The sequence below is a fragment of the Macrobrachium rosenbergii genome, chromosome 1 (assembly GCF_040412425.1).
Source record: "Macrobrachium rosenbergii isolate ZJJX-2024 chromosome 1, ASM4041242v1, whole genome shotgun sequence".
In the NCBI taxonomy this organism is placed as follows: domain Eukaryota; kingdom Metazoa; phylum Arthropoda; class Malacostraca; order Decapoda; family Palaemonidae; genus Macrobrachium; species Macrobrachium rosenbergii.
The window spans coordinates 61,611,707-61,632,328 of record NC_089741.1 but is presented as its reverse complement, the minus strand read 5'-3'; the positions used below and the strand labels follow the sequence as shown (position 1 = coordinate 61,632,328).

General features: G+C 41.1%; 1 protein-coding gene across 1 annotated transcript in view; it reads left to right on the top strand.

Annotated features, from left to right (window-relative positions):
• Positions 1 to 20,622, top strand: part of LOC136839101 (tetratricopeptide repeat protein 17) — a 234,977-nt gene that overhangs the window by 148,965 nt on the left and 65,390 nt on the right. Inside the window, exons 11-13 of the mRNA XM_067104750.1 lie at positions 77 to 320; positions 753 to 977; positions 2,620 to 2,808. Of these exons, the coding sequence (XP_066960851.1) occupies positions 77 to 320; positions 753 to 977; positions 2,620 to 2,808 (658 nt within the window). The remainder of the gene's footprint in view (positions 1 to 76; positions 321 to 752; positions 978 to 2,619; positions 2,809 to 20,622) is intronic.

The following is a 20,622-nucleotide window of genomic DNA, read 5'->3' as shown; positions in this document are numbered from 1 at the left end:
ATATTAAATAAAAAAAGCTACAAACTAGAACAAGTATTAAATCATTCTGAATTATATTTTGGCTTTTATTTCACAGGGTTGATCGGTTTTTAAGTGATGACATTGATGTAGGTTTCAGCGATGAACACCCTTTGCCTTGGCATCCTCCAATCTGTGAGAGACTCTCAGAAACTGTGGCTGGCATTGATGACATTCCAGGGATCAAGGAACGCCATACATTGACCACTCGCAATCCGGATCCTCATGCTATTCCTTACCTTATGAAGTACGGAAAGGTTGAGGCTGAAATTGGCCAGCGCATTAGTAGTGCAATGAAAAAGGTAAAACAGAATGGATATGTCTTATGATTTTTAATGGTTGTCCCTCTTGAAATGTATTTTTCAATATTTCCCATCCTCATTCATTTTTTCAAAGAACATGTGACCGAGTTTAAAGCTACTATTTTGTTGTATGGTAAATCATGAACTTGGGTTATTATTTTTATGGCAGCAATTTTGATTTTTGCTTTTGTATTAGTAACCTAATACAGGTAGTATTTTTTATAATTTTAAAGAGAATCATCGTTAAAATTTGCTTTCTTCTCCATGTCTTTCCACAGACTGATAAATCTTCTACCTAAAGGAAAACAATCTTAATGCTTCCAAACTTGTTTTATCAGAATTAGCACATTTTGGTAGAATGTAAATCTTCATTATTGTGTGAAGGAATAAAATTTTTTAGTTAGAGGTAAAAATTTAAATGTTTTGTTGCAGGGTGTCGGACCTCAGTGGCTTTTGTATAATTTAGCTGGACTGTATTGGAGAGTTCATGGTAATCTGTTCAACGGGATTGAGTGTCTAAGGAAAAGTATTTCAACTGCTCCAGAGGAATGGCGAGATATTCCACTTGTTAATACTGCATCCCTCCTCTACACTGCTGGCCACATTGATGATGCTCTAACTTTAACACTTCAAGCTATGCAAGTTGCTGACCATGAGGTGAGTGAATGTAATTTTTAATGTGTTTTCACTATTTTTTATTTCATTTTAAAAGAATTAAGTTCTTTCGTTGTTTATACATTTTCACATTAATTGGTGGGGTTTAGGTTTGTCATTATTGTTATGCTGTAAAACCATTGGTATTGCTTATATCTTTAGTAATGATGATAATTGTGTTTTTATTATTCTGCTGTTGCTCTAGGCTTCTTTCAAAGGGAATTAGAATGGCCTCAGTCTGAAAAGGTGCACTAGCATAAAATTGGCATATTTTAAAGCCTCTTAACAAAGTCTCACATTCCTTCTTTTAGGGTTATGTCCAGTATTTTCTGCCTGCCTTTTCTAATTTGCTTCTGTCTTGGTCTGTGGAAGGTGCTGTTATGTGGATGATCTTATATGGTACCTTTCAGTGCCTTACACCAGTTAAGGGGACCAAATGTCCTTATGTCAATAGGCCAGTTTGTTTGATGGCATAAACAAGCAATTTTCTAACTTGAGGGAATAAATAAGATTAACAGCTTACTGTAGATTTGGCTTGGAAAAACTGCAGGCTGCATGCTATAGATCTAGCCTATCCTAGTATGGAAAAATAATTGAAGGAATAATTCAGTCTTGGAATATGTTTTACTAAATCTCTAATGGAACAAATTAATTATGTTTTAGTTGTGCCAGTGTAAATGGTGTTGATTGAGAACATATTGGATAGGCCATTCTTCTTGTGCAAACATGGGCGCCAATCTTTGGCTGCAAGAAGGCAAAAATGGACGTCTTCCAATTTTGATGCCACTACTTGCTGTTAAGTGAACTAGGCATTCAGAAGCAAAAAGATGCCAGAAAATGTGCATGTGTAACAGTTGTTTAAAGTGCACCTTTAAGGCTTTAGGTGCATGTCACAATGGTCTATGCATATAAGTACAAATATTGTTGTGGTACCAAACAAATTATATATTAGATCTGAGTTATTTATTTCAGTATAAGACACACATCAAGGATAAATAAGGTTCGTATTTTTATAAAACATTTTGTTGTGTTGTCTGGTGCATTGATTAGTAATTTTTGTGATCCAGGTATGGGGGAAGCAACAGTTTAATATGATGAATGTGAATTAAACTTTTGAGTGATTTAATTTTGTTTGTTTTAGATTAGTTTCCTGAGAACACAGTCTCATTTCTAGATATATTGTTTCTTAATCAAGTAGAGTTAGAATATGTAGTTTTATTCATTTGTGTAAATTTACCTCATAAAAACTTCAGTAATGGGTATATGAAGAAAAAACACCCCAAACACACACTAGTAACAAAGTGAGATTTTTCTGTTTTCTTTGAAGCCAAATTAAAGAGATGATAATATGACAGGTCAGTAAAATCACAAAAATATAAAAAAGTCTGCCATTTATGTTTTAATGGTTATTCAGAATTGATTTCAGTATTTATTTGGGCATCTGTTTTAGCCAAGTAATATATGTATATTTCTTAGTATCATTTAGATATTGCAAATTGTTTGTCTTCAAGCAGTGTTGGGAGGTGACACCAGATTTTGGGTTAAATGTTTTAAAATCAAGTGATTTGTATCTGTCTTTTGTTGGTTCTGACTTTATGTATGTACTTGCATTTTGTTAATTGATGCAAACTTTAAAAATTTTCAGCCGGAAACAAACTTCTTGCTGGCTAATCTGTATTGTGGGAAAGGTAACTTGACTGGAGCTTGGCATCACTATGAGCGAGTTCTGGCTGCTTCACCCAACCATTCTTCCGCCCTTCAGTATCTTACAGCCTTAGCTTGCCATACACGACCACCCCACTCTATTCAGCCGTTACCAACTTGTCAGAATCAGGTAATGTGTTGCTAGTTAACTGTATATAGCATTTGATGTACAGTGAAATACTAGCCATCTAACTCTCAAGGGATCCATAGTGAATTCCAATTTTTTCTAGATTCTCACTCCCATCACACTAACAGATATTGTGTAAATTATGTAATTTCTGTGCATTATTGTCCCTGTTGTGGCAGGTTTACCTTTATTAATATAAATTTGCAGTGGTAAACCACAAAGAAAAAGATGTTAACATGGTTTTTTAAGTCGAATAGTCTTAGTATTAACATTGCCTATATATTTTTAAAGACTCAGTAAAATTTTGCCTCAGAGAGCAAAATGGAGGTAAAATAGTCCTTTATAAATGATTTCATGTAGGCCTTGTGAAAGCGATAAAATGTTATTTCTTAACCAAGGCATGTTTTTCAAAAAAGTGATAAAATATTTCTTAACCAAAGCATGTTTTTCAAATTACTACTACACATGAATATTTCTTAACCTGTTTCAAAAGCTCTATTGAGTATCAGTGAGTAAGATTGAGTAGCTATTAAAAAATAAGAGAAAATAAGAGAACTGAAATACTGAGAGAGAGAGAGAGAGAGAGAGAGAGAGAGAGAGAGAGAGAGAGAGAGAGAGAGAGAGAGAGAGAGAGAGAGAGAGAGAGAGAGAATAATTTTAATATTTATATAGCAGCATGGAAATAGATAAATTATTCATAAGCAAATATTTTTACAAAGAATGTTGAATAAATTAGTAATCAGATATTTTCTAAGTATGTAATACAGCAAGGTTGTTTTCCATACACTTTAAAACTTGACACTTCGTCAGCTACTTGGTAACTTCGTTGAGTTTTATAATTCACTTTTCTTCATGACACAATGTGACATGACTATTCTAAGTTCAGTAATGTTGGTGAAGCAGAAAGAAAATAATCATGGTATAAGAAATACTATTAGCACAAACAAAGAAAAATGAAAAGAGAAGTAAATCATGAATACATGTACACCTGGACTGAGGATCTGGTAGCTGGGTAGTACTTTTTTGTTCAATCTTCCCCTCCACATATATATTCGCTATATCTTGTCAGCTTTTTGCATAAGGAGAATGCAGTAAGAAATAGTCAAATAAAGGATGGTGAAGGTCTGAGTTACTGAAGAAAAGAACCATTAATGTTTAAAGTTCCTTCCTCATCTATCACAATACCTGAATTTGATACTAGGAAAAGATATTCTCAGTTCACTTATTTAAAGCATAATATAACAAATTTTCCTCTGCCATTTATATACTTTAAAAACTGTCCCTGTTTTTCTTATATACCGTAGTGGTAAAGCATTAATATCAGTTTTCAAAAACCTGAAGGCTTAACTGGTAAATGGGCGACAATATGATTACATTTCTAATAAATATTACTGTTGTTTTGTTGTCTTCTTGTCTTGAAATTTAATTTTTCGGGCATTATACTGTTTTATATATACAGACAGTCCCCAGGTTATGACTGGTCTGGCTTGTGACGTTCTGAGGTTACGACACTTTTCAAATATATTTGTCAGAAATTATTTCCCGGTTTACAACGCATGTTCCGGGGTTACGACACTTATGATGCCGATCCGACGGAAGAAATAAGGCTACAAAATGGCAGAAAAATAAAAATTTGGAGGTTTTTTGATGGAAAACTGAATAAAAATGCAGTTTACATCGTTTTCAGTACACCCAAAGCATTGAAAGTAAGGTTTTCTTAGGATTCTTTATGATTTTCGACGATTTTCGGCTTACGACACGACGTAGAAATGGAACCCCCGTCGTAAACCAGGGACTGCCTGTATATGTGTGTGCAAAGGAAGCAGATTTAAGGAAATAAATCAAAGGAACTAAACCATTAAACCTGTACTCTGTGTTATGTATTTTAATTTATATTGGGAAAAAATTGAGGTTTTATCTTTGGACAAATTGGTATACACTTCTAGTTAGTTAACCTGTCTTGTAGCTTTGACAAAGTGTAATGCAATTTAATAAATAAAAATCTAGAGTGCAGTGCTCTCCCATTTTTACGTGTTTCACATTTCCGTGTTTCATTTTGTTGCGGATTTTTGTGGAACACATCATTCACTTATCTGCGGGGGAAATTTCACTAATTTGCGAATTTTTATTTGGGCCATATATAAAATTATCACTAATTTGCTTTTTTTCTGTAGAGCAACACTGTGTATTCACTAATTATCATATTTTTTAATTAAAATATATGTATACTGAGAGAGAGAGAGAGAGAGAGAGAGAGAGAGAGAGAGCACAAGAATTTTTTAATAAATTGTTGGGAGAGGGTGAGGACTAACCACGTTTGTATGATAAATAAATGATTTACCTAATAATAAGTACTAATTTTCAAATATTAGTAAGATTAATAAGATTAAATAATAATAATAATATACTGTAATTAAAAATTTTATGCATTTCTATAGTAAATTGCGTGAAATTTTAAACAAACAAATACATATTCCCAATCTTTTCCAAAGCTCTGAAGTGAGAGAGGAGCTTTGGAAAAGATTGGGAGTATGTATTTGTTTGTTTAAAATTTCACATAGTTTACAATTGAAATGCATAAATTTTTTAATTACAGTATATTATTATTATTATTATTATTATTATTATTATTATTATTATTATTATTATTATTATTATTATTATTATTATTATTGTTGTTGTTGTTATTGTTGTCGTTGTCCATTTGGTGGTTAAATAAAATAGCTATGAATGATACTGAAAATAATCTCTCTCTCTCTCTCTCGAACATACAGGTTGACCATCACTAATCCGGCAATCAGTAGTCCGGAACAATCAGTAATCCGGCACAAATTTTGGCTAGAGTAATTTCTAATGTTTCCGCACTAATTTTCAAATTTCCCGGGTCGCTGCGCTAACTTGCTCTCCGACCGCTTTGATTTGGTGGCGCATTGTGCTGCATCAACAAACTGGAGGTGTTTGTGAATACAGGCATGCTTTTGCTGTTCCCTTTTTTACATTTATTATTGTCTTTTGGCCTACACTATGGTATATCATATAGGCTACATACACGGTAGCCTAGCCTACATTATACTAAACTCTATTCACATATTAACAGTATTATACAAACATCAACATAACGAATGTGCACCTTTTTCATGGATCTTTTAAAAATTTATGCTTTACTACATTGTATACAATTGCGTATATTCCCATATATTGCTTTTGTATCATAAATTGTGATCAATGTTTTGTTTTGGGAATCGATAACGCGGTGTTTATTTTGCCGCATTTAACTCAGTTCAGAGAGCTTTTCTTGCTTCTAGTAAGCTTAAATGAATATAGATACTTTATTTATTTGGGACAAGGATATTTTTCGTTATACAAAATGTTTTTAAGTTGAAATACAACTTAAATACGTCTCGTTGTGAAATTAATTTAGCTATTTTTTTTGTTAATATGTGATGTTCGCGGGAATCGTGGCTGGCCGTTTTGGGGGCATGTTTGTTTTGTGTAAAAAAAAAAAATAAAGATTCTGTTCGCTATTTTCTCTTGATTTCATCATAATACGAGCTTTACATATTTATCTTTTATCAGCATGAAAACAGCAGTAATTTGTATTCTTTCATGCCCAGTAGTTTTGATTAAAATACATTCTCTCCAATTTTATTTACGGTCGAGTTTCATTCATGTTGCGGATGCACGATAATTTATAGTCATTAGCAGCTTGAACATTTTTCTCAGCTTCAGCTACAACTTGCAGCTTAAAGTTACTGTAGTAGTATATTTCCTTGCCGATTTTTTCTCCAAAGCGAATAAGGGTATAGTGTAAAAAATATATCAGTCCTATTGTACATTACTTAACGTCATTTGTAACATAACTACAGTAATTGTTTAACCGTACAATGGTTGAAATATAAGCATAACAGTTGTTATCCAGGATGATTATTAGCAAAACAACAGTTTCCCGTTCGGTTGTTTATTGCTGTACTCATTTACGCAAGAGTATAACGTTACCAACAATACTTTTATCACTCTCTTTTAGCTTTTTAACTAGCAGATGGAGTAAAGAGATGGAGGAAAAGAAGTTGGTCTCGCTTTGCTGCGTGCGCCTGTATGAGAAATCTAACAGTATTTCTAAATATTTTCAGTATCGGGTATTAATTGCTAACCCCATATTAAACTCGAAATATCATAAGTTGAATTATCGTAACTCGAGCGCTGCCTGTATTTGATAATTGTCTTTTCTTCATTAACTAACTTGTACTGATTTATGGGATATTTTAATTCTAGGATGAGGTGCTTAGCTACTGTGTTTCGTGTATTCTAGCCTAATAAATGGCTAATCCGGCAAAATGGCTAATCCGGTACCCTCTAGGTCCCAATGATGCCGGATTGGTGATGGCCAACCTGTATATATATTGGTAAGGGTAAAATTATTACGATGACTTTGAAATGATGTTAAGAACATCATTTCAAAGATTAATAACAAGTTACTGTAGTAAATAATTTTTTTTATCATAAATGCATTTGTACGTAATCACGAAAATACTAACACGATGTAATTAACAAACTTAGCATTCTGTTTGGAGGTGTGTACGTGCCCTGTCGATCTAAACTACCCACCTATTTTAGCCATGCTCTATACAGGATTACTATCCTAAAATACATACCTGTACAGTAAATATTTCAAATTCATTTTACAACACAGGAAAATATACGTAAAATATATGCCCAAGTTATGTAGGCCAAAGAAACATGCGTGTCTGAATGATAGGGGACATTTAAGAGTAACAGTTGTAGGCTTGAACTTAATTTTGCAACATGACTGAAATGATATTAAGGTGTTCTGGGATGATAGTCTGAGGTAGATTTTTGTTTGAGCTGTCAAGTTTGGTGATGAACTGTTAACATAGGCAGTTATAAGTGTTTTATGGGCGTATATAGCCTACTTAAGAGTCACAGTAGTAGGAGAGTATTGTAATGTAAGGTTACTTTGGGTGTTTTGAGATGATGATTTGGGGTGTATTTTTGTTTGAAATGATATTAAATTGCTTTAGTATGATAATTTAATGTTTTTTGTTTTTCGTTTAACTATCAAATTAAGCAGTGAAATGTTAAAATAGGCAGTTAGAAGCATTTTAGTGTAAGGGGTACAAGGCATTTGGCAGTTGTAAGCCAGTTAAAGCATTTTTAGAGGAGATTCTTGCATTTTTGCCGTAGGTTCTGGAACCTATTCCCGCATAATAAAGGGAGAGCACTGTACTACTTGTATAGCCACTATGATTATAAGAAATTATTTACAATTAATTAAATTCATACTTTATAATAAAAAACTCAAACTAGCAAAAAACTAATAGAAACTATAATCTTTTAAAGCACTCAGGTCAAAATTGCAGTGAATTCTGAGTGGTTAAACATATTCAGTTTTTCTGGAATCTGGTATTGACAGAGTCTCAGTGATGTATAAGGAATGGGCTGAGTTTTCAGCATTTTGATTAGTGAAGGTGATTGGTGTTGAAAATATTCTTTATGTGGTATTGTTTTTGCACAATAAATGGGTCAAGCCAGGTATTCAGTGAAGTCTGTAAATTCTCTTAAGCAGTAAAATGAAATTTTATATAAGTTACTTACCAGGTACACAGCAGTCTAAGAATTCAAATTTCGCAGTGGCGCTACTATCGTTTGTGTAGGTGACAAGGCCCCGCCCACTTTTGGGACTGATGGGTACGACTCTGCAAAGAGCTTCAATTTGTTTTCTGTTGGCTCCCGACTAACATTGATGGTTTTGTGCAGTCATCATCATAACTTTTTGGGATATTTGTCCAGTATTTTGGTGAAGCATTCGAATTTTGCTTTTCTGGTGTGTGCCGAAAATTTTTTGCTGCTATTTAGTAATTTTGTTAGCTTTGTTAACTTTATTCTAATTAGTTAGGATGTCTGACTCTAGTTTTTCTAGTGTTCAGTACTGTTCCGAAGGTTGTAGGACTAGATTTGTTAAGATCTCTTTTGATTCTCATATTAAATGTGTGAAATGTAGGAGGCAGGACTGTAATATAGATTTGACTTGTTCTGAATATCAGGATTGGGACGAGCTAAAGTGGAAGGCTTTGAAATCGCACTTAGCTAAATTGGATAAGGATAGAAAGAAGAAGGCGGCCCTTAGAGCCAAGAATAAAGCTAGTTTAGCTCCTGTTCCTTCTCCTCCTGTGATAGAAGAGTGCTATTTCTTCTCCTCAGATCCCTGCTTTGTTTCCAATCCTTAGCCCTCCTACTTCTTTGCGTTATACTCCTTTACCAGGTTCCCATGCTTCCAATCTCGACACCATTGCCAGCCGCGAATCTAGATTTGACAAGAAATTTGAATTTTTAGCCAACACGGTTATGGAGTTGGGTGTATCATTTAAAGCCTTTGTGGAAAGGTCTTCCAGTGTACCCAGTGTTAGTAGTGCAGTGCAAAGTGACAGTGTTGTGCGTGTTGAGGAGGTGGCTTCCTGTCCCACCAGTGCTCCTAGACGAAGGTCCCTGTCCCGCTCCCCCGCACCGGGGAGAAGACATACTGGAGGTCCAGGGGAGGCTGGTGGGGTTTGCCCGCAGGTTGTCGCCCCCTCTTCCTAGCCTGTTGTCCACTCCCAGGCTTAGGCAGAGTACCATTTGAAAGGCATCTCAGTTAGTGCTGATCGTCTTTCTCCGGACTCTGGTGACTCTTTGCCTGACAGGAAGCGCCAACGGCGCTGAATTGTCGCCTCTCAACCTTTGATGAGGCATTTCGTTGTTGCAGACAGTTCTCCTCCTCTTGTTAAGAGGTATAAAGAGACAGGTGTTAGTCTACAACCTTCGTGTAGCTTCTCCGTTCTGCCTCCGGACAGCCCGAAGTCTCCTGAGGTCTTCGAGCGCCCAGTGCTTGTGCCTAGGCACTCTGATCTTCCACAGAAGAGCTAATTGCCTTCTTCTCTTCGGTCTTGCGCTCACGAACGCGTCTCCTGCCAGGTGTGTGTCGCTCATTTTGGCGTCTCTCTCTGCTGCTTCAACCTGCGCGGCACCAACTTCTGTCCACTCAGCGCCAGCTGTGGAGTGCTCGGCTCCAACCTTGCCTCTTCTGCGCTCGTCTGCTCAGGAGAACTCTTCCTTAGCCTCACTTTGTCGTGAGCTTGAGGATCTTATGGGCTTTTTGAAGAAGTTGTCTTCATCTTCCAAGGGCAAGGACCCTTCTTTGTCTCCGATTTCGTCAGATGAGGAAGCTGAGCATGACTACTCCTTTGTAGGCTTACTCCAGTTTGCTGAAGTTCTTTTTGGCAAACTTCCCTGACTTCTTCGAGTCTGCCTCTCCATCTTCGCCTGCGTCTACCTTCCTCATGGGGAAGCACTCTGCAGTTTCTGCTTGTCTCCCCAAGTTAGTTCTTTCCTCCTATTTGAAGAAAGTCCTTCAAGAGGTGGATGATTGGCTAGCCCCTAAGAGGGAGCAAGGTAAAGCTACCTTTGCCTTCCCTCCTTCTAAGCTCCTGAAAGACGTACCGTTTCTATGCCACTGGGGAGGCTCCCTCTTTGGGAGTTTCTGCTGCCTCCCAAAGGGACTTTGGTTGATGCTACGTGTTGAGCTGCGTTTTCCTCAGCCAAGATTATGTTGTCTTCGATCAATCTCGACCATCTCGTCAAAAACCTTTTTAAAGTTTTAGAGATTTTCAGTTTTTTGGGTTGGACTGTGGGTGCTTTGTGAGAAAAATTAAAGACTGTCCGGACCTTGCCGAAGATTTCGCTTCTGACTGGCTTGGTGTCTTGTCATGTGTTAACAAAGCAGTCAGGGATGGTTCCGCTGAACTCGCTTCCCTTTTCTCGATGGGGATCCTTAAAAAACGAGAGTTGCGGTGTTCCTTTGCCACTAGGGAGTAATGTCTACGCAGAAGTCGGAGCTTTTGTTTTCTCCTTTGGACAAGACTCATTTCTTCCCTCAAGATATGGTTAGAGAAGTGTTGCCGGCCCTTTAGAAGAAGTCTACTACGGACCTGTAAGCTCAATCCACCAGACGCCCTAAGGGAACTCCCTCTGTTTCCAAGTCTTTCTTGCCTTTGCAACTTCAGCCCTTTCATTAAGCACGATCAAGACCTCAACCCAGACCTCGAGCTAGCCTGTGCCCTCTCTCAAGTTCCATCAAGAAGTCAACCTTCAAGCCCGCCTCTAAGAAATGAAGCTTCTGTCCTTGCATGCCAGTTGGGGCCAGACTACGTCTTTTTTGGGAGGAGTGGAGTTGCAGGCGGGCAGACCCATGGACAGTCCAAGGGCTGAGAAGAGGCTACTCCATTCCTTTCAAAGAGAAGCCTCCCTTGTCCAGGTCGCCGACCACCTTGACAGCCTACTCTGAAGGATCTAAGAAGTTTTTGGCTCTTGCTCAAGAGGTAGAGTCCTTGATTCACAGAGGAGCAGTAGAGGAGGTAATGGATCATTTTTGTTGGAGTGGTTTACAACTGACTCTTTTATGATCCCAATCATCAGAGGTTGGAGGCCCTTACTCTGGGCGTCAAGTGCCTGAACTTTTACGTCGGCGGTAGTTTCACATGAGCGACCTGCTCTGTCTAGTCCTCCTCCATCAGGTGAATGGATTGGCCCACCCCCTGGTTATACGGATGCCTGTTTCGATGTTTCCATCCATCCTGACTCTAGCAGATATCTGAGATTCATGTTTAAAGGCAAGATTTCCAATATTGGGCCCTTTGCACTTGCTTGGTCTATGCAGCCCCTCAAGTTTTCACCAGGATCCTCGCTCACTCTTGGTAATTGTATACAAGATCAATGTGTCCCTCTGCTTGGATGATTGGCTTCTTTGCTCCACAACGGAAGCTCAGTGCTCAGAGGACTTGAAAAAGACTCTTCACCAAGCACGAGCTAGGCATTTTGATAAACCCTCAGAAGTCACGGTTGACGGCGACAGACGATTCTCTATTTAGGGATGATTTTGGACTCTCAAGCTTTTCGGGTTTTTCTATCCCCCAAAAGGATCGAGTCATGTCTCCAGAGGAACTCTCATCTCTCTCTTGGCTTGCTCAGCTGTCCAGTGGATGAGTCTCTTGGGCATGTTGGCCTCAGTAGAGCAATTCGTGAAGTTGGGCAGGCCGCATATGAGGCCCCTGCAGTGTTATCTGAGAGCAAGCTGGTGCAGGAAGACCCAGCCGGACTCCTTCATCTCCCCCATTTCATCAGAGATCAGAGAGGAACATCTCTTCCATGTCTGAACCCCAGTGTAGAGTTTTATTCAGATGCCTCTGATCTAGGTTGGTGAGCCCTTTTAGGGAGTCAAAGGGTTTCAGGAACATGGACGTCAGTTCAGAGGACCTTACACATAGATGTCAGAGAGCTAAAGGCCATAAGGCCATTCACCTGGGCCTTCAGTCTTTCACCACAGCCTTGTCTTATGTCCGCAAGCAGGGGGGCACTCACTCCTTTTTTCTCTGCGAGACAGTGAAAGACCTCCTTTGGGCAGAACAGAATCAGGTTACAGTCATTTCTCACTTTGTTCAGGGAAGGATGAATGTCTTGGCAGATAGATTAAGCTGTTGCCGTCAGGTCCTGCCGACGGAGTGCGCCTTAGATCCTCTAGTCTGCCTCGATCTATGGAGGCTATGGGGGCAAGCCTTCCATAGATCTCTTTGCGATGTCAAGGAACCACCGTCTGTCCCTCTTTTGCTCTCCAGTTCCAAAACCTCAAGCATGGGCAATGGATGCCATGCTGTTGGATTGGACAGGCCTGGATGTGTATGCCTTTCCACCATTTGGATTGTTCAGGGAGGTGATCAACAAGGTATCGTCTCGCCAGAACGTCACGATAACCTTAGTTGCTCCGTTCTGGCCCAGGAAGGAGTGGTTCCTGAACCTGATACGTCTTCTTGTGGACTTCCCAAGGCTTCTTCCACAAAAACAGTCACTGCTCAGACAGCCCCGCTTCCTCAGGTTTCATCAAGGGTTGCCTGCTCTGGCCCTGACAGGATTCAGACTCAGGAGCCTCGTCAGAGCGAAAGGCTTTTTTGCAACAAGCTGCAGAGGCTATTGTTAGATGCAGGAGAGCTTCTTCTAGCAGGCTCTACCAGTCTAAGTTTACCATTTTCAGAAGATGGTGTGAGATTAACAGAATCTCTTCTTCTGGGACAACTGTTAGCCAAATAGCAGATTTTTTACTGTTCTTGAGGACCTTCAGAAAGCTATTGCCCCCTACAATCAAAGGATACAGGTCAATGCTTGGCTCAGCATAGAGGCTTGGACCTGTCCTCCAATCAGGACCTTAGCAACCTCATTAGATCTTTTGAAACCTCCAAGCAAGAGAAGGCCAGTGCAGTGTCTTGGAATTTAGACGTGGTTTTGAAATGGCTTACTAGTTCCACCTTCGAACCACTTAGCTTAGTTTCGCTCAAGAATCTCATGAAAAAGACTCTTTTTCTTGTGGCGTTGGCTACTGCCAAACGCATTAGCGAAATGCATGCTTTTGACAAGAGAGTTGGGTTTTCTCAAGGGGACGCTATCTGCTCCCTTTCTCTTGGTTTCCTCACCAAGAATGGGAATGTCTCCAATCCCTGGCCTCGCTCATTTGCCATTAAGAATTTGATGGACATTCGTGGACCAAAGGAGGAGGAGAGATTGCTTTTCCCTGTGAAGTCATTGAGGTACTACCTCCATAAGACAGAGAAAATTAGAGGGCCCTTGAATAATCTCTGGTGTTTTGTGAGGAACCCATCTTGACCCCTGTCGAAGAATGCCCTTTTTTTCTTTTTGAGGAGCCTTATTTTGGAAGCTCATTCTCAGATACAGGATGATGTCTTTCCTTCCATTAGAGTAAAGGCTCATGAGGTTTGAGCCATCACTACATCTCTTACCTTTCGCCATAATTTGTCTTCATCGTCTATCCTGCAATAAACTTTTTGGAGGTCCAGGTCTATTTTTGCGTTGCATTATCTCAAGGACATCAAAATGTTTTCGAAAACTGCAGCACATTAGGATCCTTATCCATGGTTTGCATGTGTTGGGAGAGGAAGCATAGGGGTCTGTCTGTCCCTCTACTATCCACTCGCCTTGTTGTAAGGTGTTGAGTTCAAGGGAAGTCTTGGGGTACATTTTACCTGGAGTACCCACCAAATTTTAGTGGTTGGGGTGGAGGTTTTTTTTTATTCTAGTGAAGGTGACAGCATTATTTTTTACTCTGGTCTCCGCCCAGGACAAGGGCACCCTTTTTTAATCTTTGCCAACCATCGGTGAACTTCCATGGCTGCAAAGTACCCACTGAAGTGGAGGCGATCCTTGGCCCAACTGCTATATCCTCCACAGCTTAAGATGAGCTCCTCCCAAAGGCAGTGCCAGTCTGCAGGAGCTCTCTTACCAGGTAAGGAACAACAAGTGATATTCTGATGCTAGCAACCTTTTCTACTGTATTTCAGTCATTACTTTCTTAATGTCTTGGAGTAGAATATGTCCATGTTCCCTCCTCCATTCAATATGGAGTCAGGTATGTAATTACTTGGTAAGTCACTTATATAAAAAAGGGATTTTGACAAAGGAAAAATCTATTTCTGAGGGAGGCCCCGTGTTACCCGGTGAAATTCCATACTAACACGAATTTCTGGTATAAATATTGCTAAAGTATACCAGAGAAAAAGCTTTAGGAATGCTGGAGTTACTACCCAGGTCGTCGCCTTCTATATGGAAGACGCCGGTATTACCAAGGGTGAGTGAAAGAATCACAACCACAGAGCTACACTGGCGATAGACATTCCATGTCAAAACCCCGGAAAGAGCGGAGCCGCACCAGCTCCACACTCACCCCGCCCGCCATGCGGCGACTCCAGCGCCACCTACACTCATTCCAGATTAGCACCACCCCAGGCTTGGCATGTGCAAGTCGGGGAAAGTAGCTGGGGAGGGTCACCGGGTGACACGGGCCTCCTCAGAAATAGATTTTCCTTTGTCAAAATCCCTTTCTGAGCTCCGGCCCGTGTCACCCGGTGAAGAGTGACAGAGAATCATGCCAAGACTGCAAAGCTACAAAAGAAAACAAAAGTTGATTTGAACAAAAACATATGCTATGAAAAAAAAAAAGATTTAATTATGATATCTCATCAAGGAAAAATAGATTTAATAACAGGTAAGTACGGGTGGAACAAAACACATCCAACAATATAAAGACACAATGAAGAATATGTAAACTTAAGTCTAAGAGTAATGCACAATGACAGATATACAATATAATTATGGGTGGAATAAAACACACCCACAATATAATGGTATAAACAGGTAAATACAAACTTAAACCTAAGAACAATGAGAGATATACAAAATCAGGAATTGAGGTACATGAAGCAAAATAAAAACCACTCCAGTACCTCTATGTTAATCTAAATTCACAGCATATCAAAATCCAATCACCAAGACAAACAATAACCAGGGCAATAGCATCAATTATGAGGAGCAAGGCAGTGAGGCATGACTGATCCAGAAAAGCAGGCAGAGAAATAAATGAGGCAGGTTGGTGGGGGGAGGGGGAAGGAAAAGGATTAAGGATAATTAAAGGTGGGGAATGACACCCCCACAGCCACTGTAGAAAATTTCAGGGCTTTTGAAAGATTTTAAATAGTGGCGTTTAAACACTAGAGGTGATTTCCATTCCGTATACTTGGTAAGTTCAAGCAAAATCCATATTATGAAAATAATTAGTAGAGGTAGCTACCGCCAGATATCATGAACCTTAGGGACTGAATCCGGGTTGGCTTGTTTAATAAAATACAGAATTTGCTGTCTTATAGCGTTCAATCAAAGAGTTCCACCTTTTTCCTGATAAAAGAGGACCTGACTTACACTGTGGAGTTCTTTGTAGATAAGACTTTAAGGTATATACTGGACATAAGGACTGGTCCTGAGGAAGAGGTACCACCTTCCAGGGGACCACCTGTCCTGAGGGTCTTCATTTTAGCTAGGAACCTATGATCAGGGAAAAGGAGGACTTCTCCGGACGGGAGGAAATCAACATGATCATCACCTCTAGCGAGCTGATAGCTCTGAAATTCTGGGCACCTGAAGCCAAGCTAATCAGAAACAAGGTTTTCTTAACAGATCCAGATAAGAGCATTGTGAGTTATCAGCATCATGCCAATTTTAGAACATTCTGAGAACCAGGTAACAGAATGTGGGCGTGTTACCGGGCCTCAAACTGGCGCATGCTCTAGGGATGGAGGAGAAAGTATGAATCTGTAAGGTCAATTTTAAACCATACAAAAATACCTTCTTTAAGGCTGATTTAGCTGTAGTAATAGTGGCCGGAGCAAGGCCTTTTTCAAACAATGATCTAAAGAAAGTAACCATGTAGGTTAGTAGTCATAGTTTGAGCTTCAGATGCCTTCAAAAGGATGCTAATTTTTTTGACTGCTGAATCATACTGTCTGAGAGTAGAATCCCTCTTATCAGGTTCTAGAAACAGAGTGTTGACGGGTCAATGTTTGCTCCCTTTTTGCAGCAAACTTTATAAAGTCCATAAAACCAGGGCATTCTGAATTCTTAAGGAAGCTGACACAGTCTGGTTTGTACTACTTACTTCAGTCTGAGTTTGGGTATCTGATGACATTGCAACTTGAGCTCCTGGAGCAGGGAACCAGCGTTGTTCTTCGCCAATAGGGAGCCACCAGAGGTAGTTGGCCCTTGAATGACCTGAGTTTGTGCGGTACTTTCAACAGCATGTTTATTGGGAGAAACAAGTAGATCCTCTCCCAATTGTTCCAGTCTATGGTCATCGCATCCATGGTAAAGGCCTGGGGGTCCAGGTTGGGAGCCACATAACAGGGAAGCTTGTGATTGCTCTCCGTAGCGAACAGATCCACTTGGAGTCCTGGAACCCGGCGGCAAATCCAATTGAGCGATTCCCCATCCAGGGACCACTCCGTCTCCAACGGAGTAGTCCTGACAGGAGTCCGCCACACGCCCGCACCACGCTAGGTGGGTGGCTGACAGATGCCAGCCGTGCTTGTTCGCCAGGGAGAAGATAGCTACCATCACCTGGTTTACGACCTGATTTGGAGCACGCCCTGTTGATGCAATGAACCACCACGGGCGCTGTCCAACACCAGCCTGATGAATCTGGCCACCGGGCGGAGTTTCTTGAGAGTTAGAAACACTGCCAGCTTTGAGGTGTTTATATGAAACTGTTGAAACATTGTAGACCATGTCCCTTGAACTTTTTGGTTTGGTGAGTACCCTCCCAGCCGCTTAATGAAGCGTCTGTGTGATTACCAAAGCTGGAGGGAAATTGAGTGGGGACCGACTTATTACAGGCCACTGGCTGTGGACTTTGGTCGAAGCCTGTTTTTCAAGATCATGGGATTGAAGAGACTCTGTCTCTGAGCCTGACTTTGGCCTGCCTCCGTACACTCTGTTTATATCTTTTAGCTTAGCTTTAAGAGCAGGTCCGCACTGAGGCGAACTGAAGGAGCCGAGAATTCTCTCTTGAGACCGGCGGGATGCTGCTGTGTCCTTCAAAAATTTCAGAAGCGGCGGTTATCTCCTTCCGCTTGGACGGCGGGAGGGATAGCCTGTACGAGGACAGGTCCCACTGGAGACCCAACCACTGAAACCGACTCGGAGTCAGGCGGGACTTCTCCTGTTCAACCGAAAGCCTAACAACTCCAGGAACTTGATCACTATGGCTGTAGCCTTCCGGCACTCCTGTACTGTTGGAGCCCAGATTATCCAATCGTCCAGGTAAGCCGCCAGGGAGATCCCCCGGGACCGTAGCTGCTGAACGACTGTTTCCGCCATTTTCGTAAAAATCCTGGGGGCTATATTGAGTCCGAAAGGCATGACCCTGAAGGAGGAGGCTTGTTTCCGAGTCTGAAACCCAGGAAGGGAGAGAAGTTCAACGCAACCGGGACGATAGTAAGCGCCTGAAAGATCGACATAGAGGTGGTGACGGCCCACGCCGCAGTAGAGTCCGCATTGAGCCACCGTAGCATGCTAAACTTGTCGCATCTTATGTAGCGATTTAGACGCGACAGATCTAGAATCACTCTTGCTGATCGGAATCTTCTTTGGAACAGTGAACAACCTGCCTTGAAATTTGAGGTGCCTTACTTTTTTATTGCTCTCTTGTTGAGAAGTCACACAAAGTCCTGTAGGGCTTGGAGGGGGCTGGTAAAATCTGGTCAGGGGAGGGGATCCTTGATCCAGCTCCAACTCCAGACCCTTGACACAATGCTGTGTGCCCAAGGACTGAAGGACCACTGTCTCTGAACCAGCAAAGGCGACCACCTACCTGACTGGTCTCAGTGGGAGGAAGCGGTTTGTTTCTCTACCACGGCCTGATTTTCCCGAGGCAGATCCAGCTTTGCCTCTGTATGGGGTTCGACCTTCTCCCCTTGCGCCCTATTAAGGCCGTGAAAGACCCCACGGCCTCATAGGTAGGTGGGATTGTACGCTGGAGAGGAGACGCACGATGGTGCAGTAGGGGATTGGGCTGGTTGAACCAGCACGCACTGCTGGGGTTGAGCCTTGGAGGTGGAGGGTTGGCCCACCGCCGAGACTGGGACAGCCTGAACCACCGCCTGGTGCTGAGGCCTCCTGTGCCACCCAAAACGCTTGCTGTGACTTACCTGGGAGCTGCCAGATCAGGGTCTTCCGCTTGAAGGCGGAGATACCCCAACGGAGCGTAGGGCTTTGGTTGGCTCCTGGTAGCCTCGGGCCAGGACGCTGGAGACTTCGCCCCTGGGAAGAGATTAACCCCAGATGGAACTCTTCATGAGCTTGTTAGGCTCATGATGAATGGTGGCATCCGTGAAGATGAATTTAAGGCACTCTAACTTTGCCAATTATTAAAGTCATACAGGTCCACTGAAACCCTGCCAACAGGATTTAGCCAGAACCTGAAACAGAGGCCCTCTGCACAGGAGACGGGGAATAAGGAAGGGAGGAAAGAGGAAACAACGGGGAGAGAAATCCCGTGCTGAAAACCAACCAAAGCCGAACGGAAGGGGGGGGGGGATGCTATAACATCACAGAGGAGACACACCCATAAAAAAGGGGGCCCCTCTACCCCTCCGTAAAGAAGGGGGAGGACAATGGGGTCTCACTCTATCACCCAAACCACGGCCAGTGGAAGGAACAACAACAGAAATTCTCTCTACCTGCTGATCCTACCCTCACACCTAACCTAACTCAGGGTGAAGGGGAGAACGGGAGGCCAAAGGAAGCAAAATACAAGCCTAACGTAACATAGGCAGGCTAGGGGACCCCACACAACTAAAGTAACCAGATAAAAATAAATCACCATCACTAAGAATAATAAATATATATAAAAATGTGCTTGTGCAAGCCACATAGCCTAACCAAGAGGAGCGACAGGGAGTAAACAATAAAACCGTACCTGACGCTCCCCCGTACTGATTAAAAGCACCAGCACACCACAATATAATAGTAAACATAGCTAAAACTGTCAATGGGAAAACACCCTGTGGAGAAACCTAAGCGGGAAAATGACGGGAACCCTAATGAAGGAACCCCAATATGCGGTTCGACAAATTAACGTAGAGAAACACCAAAACAACCCGCCCAGGAAACGCCACCAGGATGAATCCTAGGGGAATAACGAGCATAATGTAAATGATTTAGGAGAAGCCCCAAACAGAACAAGCTGGATGGGCAAATCTCGCCGCCATGGCTGACGGGGGGACACGTACGCCATAACAACAACTACGTATAATATGAAAATACGGGCCAAACAGCCAAACTTATCATAAAAAACCCACAAAAAGATGGTACTTAACTTGGTGACAGTAAAGATGCTCGGCGACATGCTGAGAAACAAGGCAAATATGGGTTGCACAAGCACAAAGCAAAACACAAAGCGTGATGATCATGTGTGCTAGAAATGGAATGAGTGTAGGGCGCTGAGTCGCCATTATGGCGGTGAGTGTGGAGCTGGTACGGCTCTCCGCTTCTTTCCGGGGGTTTTGACATGGGAATGTCTATCGAAAGTGTAGCTCTGTGGTTGTGATTCTTTCACTCACCCTTGGACACATCGACGCCTTCCATATAGAAGACGACGATCTGGGGGTAGTAACCCAGCATTCCTGAAAGCTTTTTTCTCTGGTATACTTAGCAAATATATATACCTAGAAATTCGTGTTAGTATGGAATTTCACCGGTGACACAGGGCCGAGCTCAGAAATGACATTTTTATGATAAAATAAAGTTTTATTTATACTTACCAAGTAATTGGAGCCCATCCGCCTCCCTTCATATGGACATCAGGGCTAAAACAAATTGAAGCTTTTTGCTGAGTTGTACCTATGTCTCGAAAGTTGGCGGGACCTTGTCACCTACACGAACGATAGTAGCGCCACCGTGAAATTTTAATTCTTAGACTGCCGTGTAGAAAGTTAGTATCTATGTAATTGCTTGGTAAGTATATATATAAAACTTTATTTTATCATAAAAATGAGATGGTAACAAGATAGGTCAAATGAGGGCTATTGAGTTGAAATAATTTAAGATTATCAAGAGGGATTTGAGTGTTGTAGCTGAATGCAGTTGTAATTTATAATGGTTTTAGTAGAATAAATAGGTTGTGTAACCCTTAAATGCTGAGGGACATTGAAACTGTGCCAGTTTTAGACAGGGTCTCAGGATATGGTTGGAAACTGTGTGACAATGAGATTGAATATTTTTAGTATTCTAGAGACTCCCAAGTTTATGTATTTGCTTGTATTCTGTCTCTTGTGCATTGTATCACTATGTATTTTGTACAGTATAATTGTTCATTGTTGATGATAATTTTAGAAAACATGTTATTAAAAATCTTTGAAAAAGATAAAAAATACA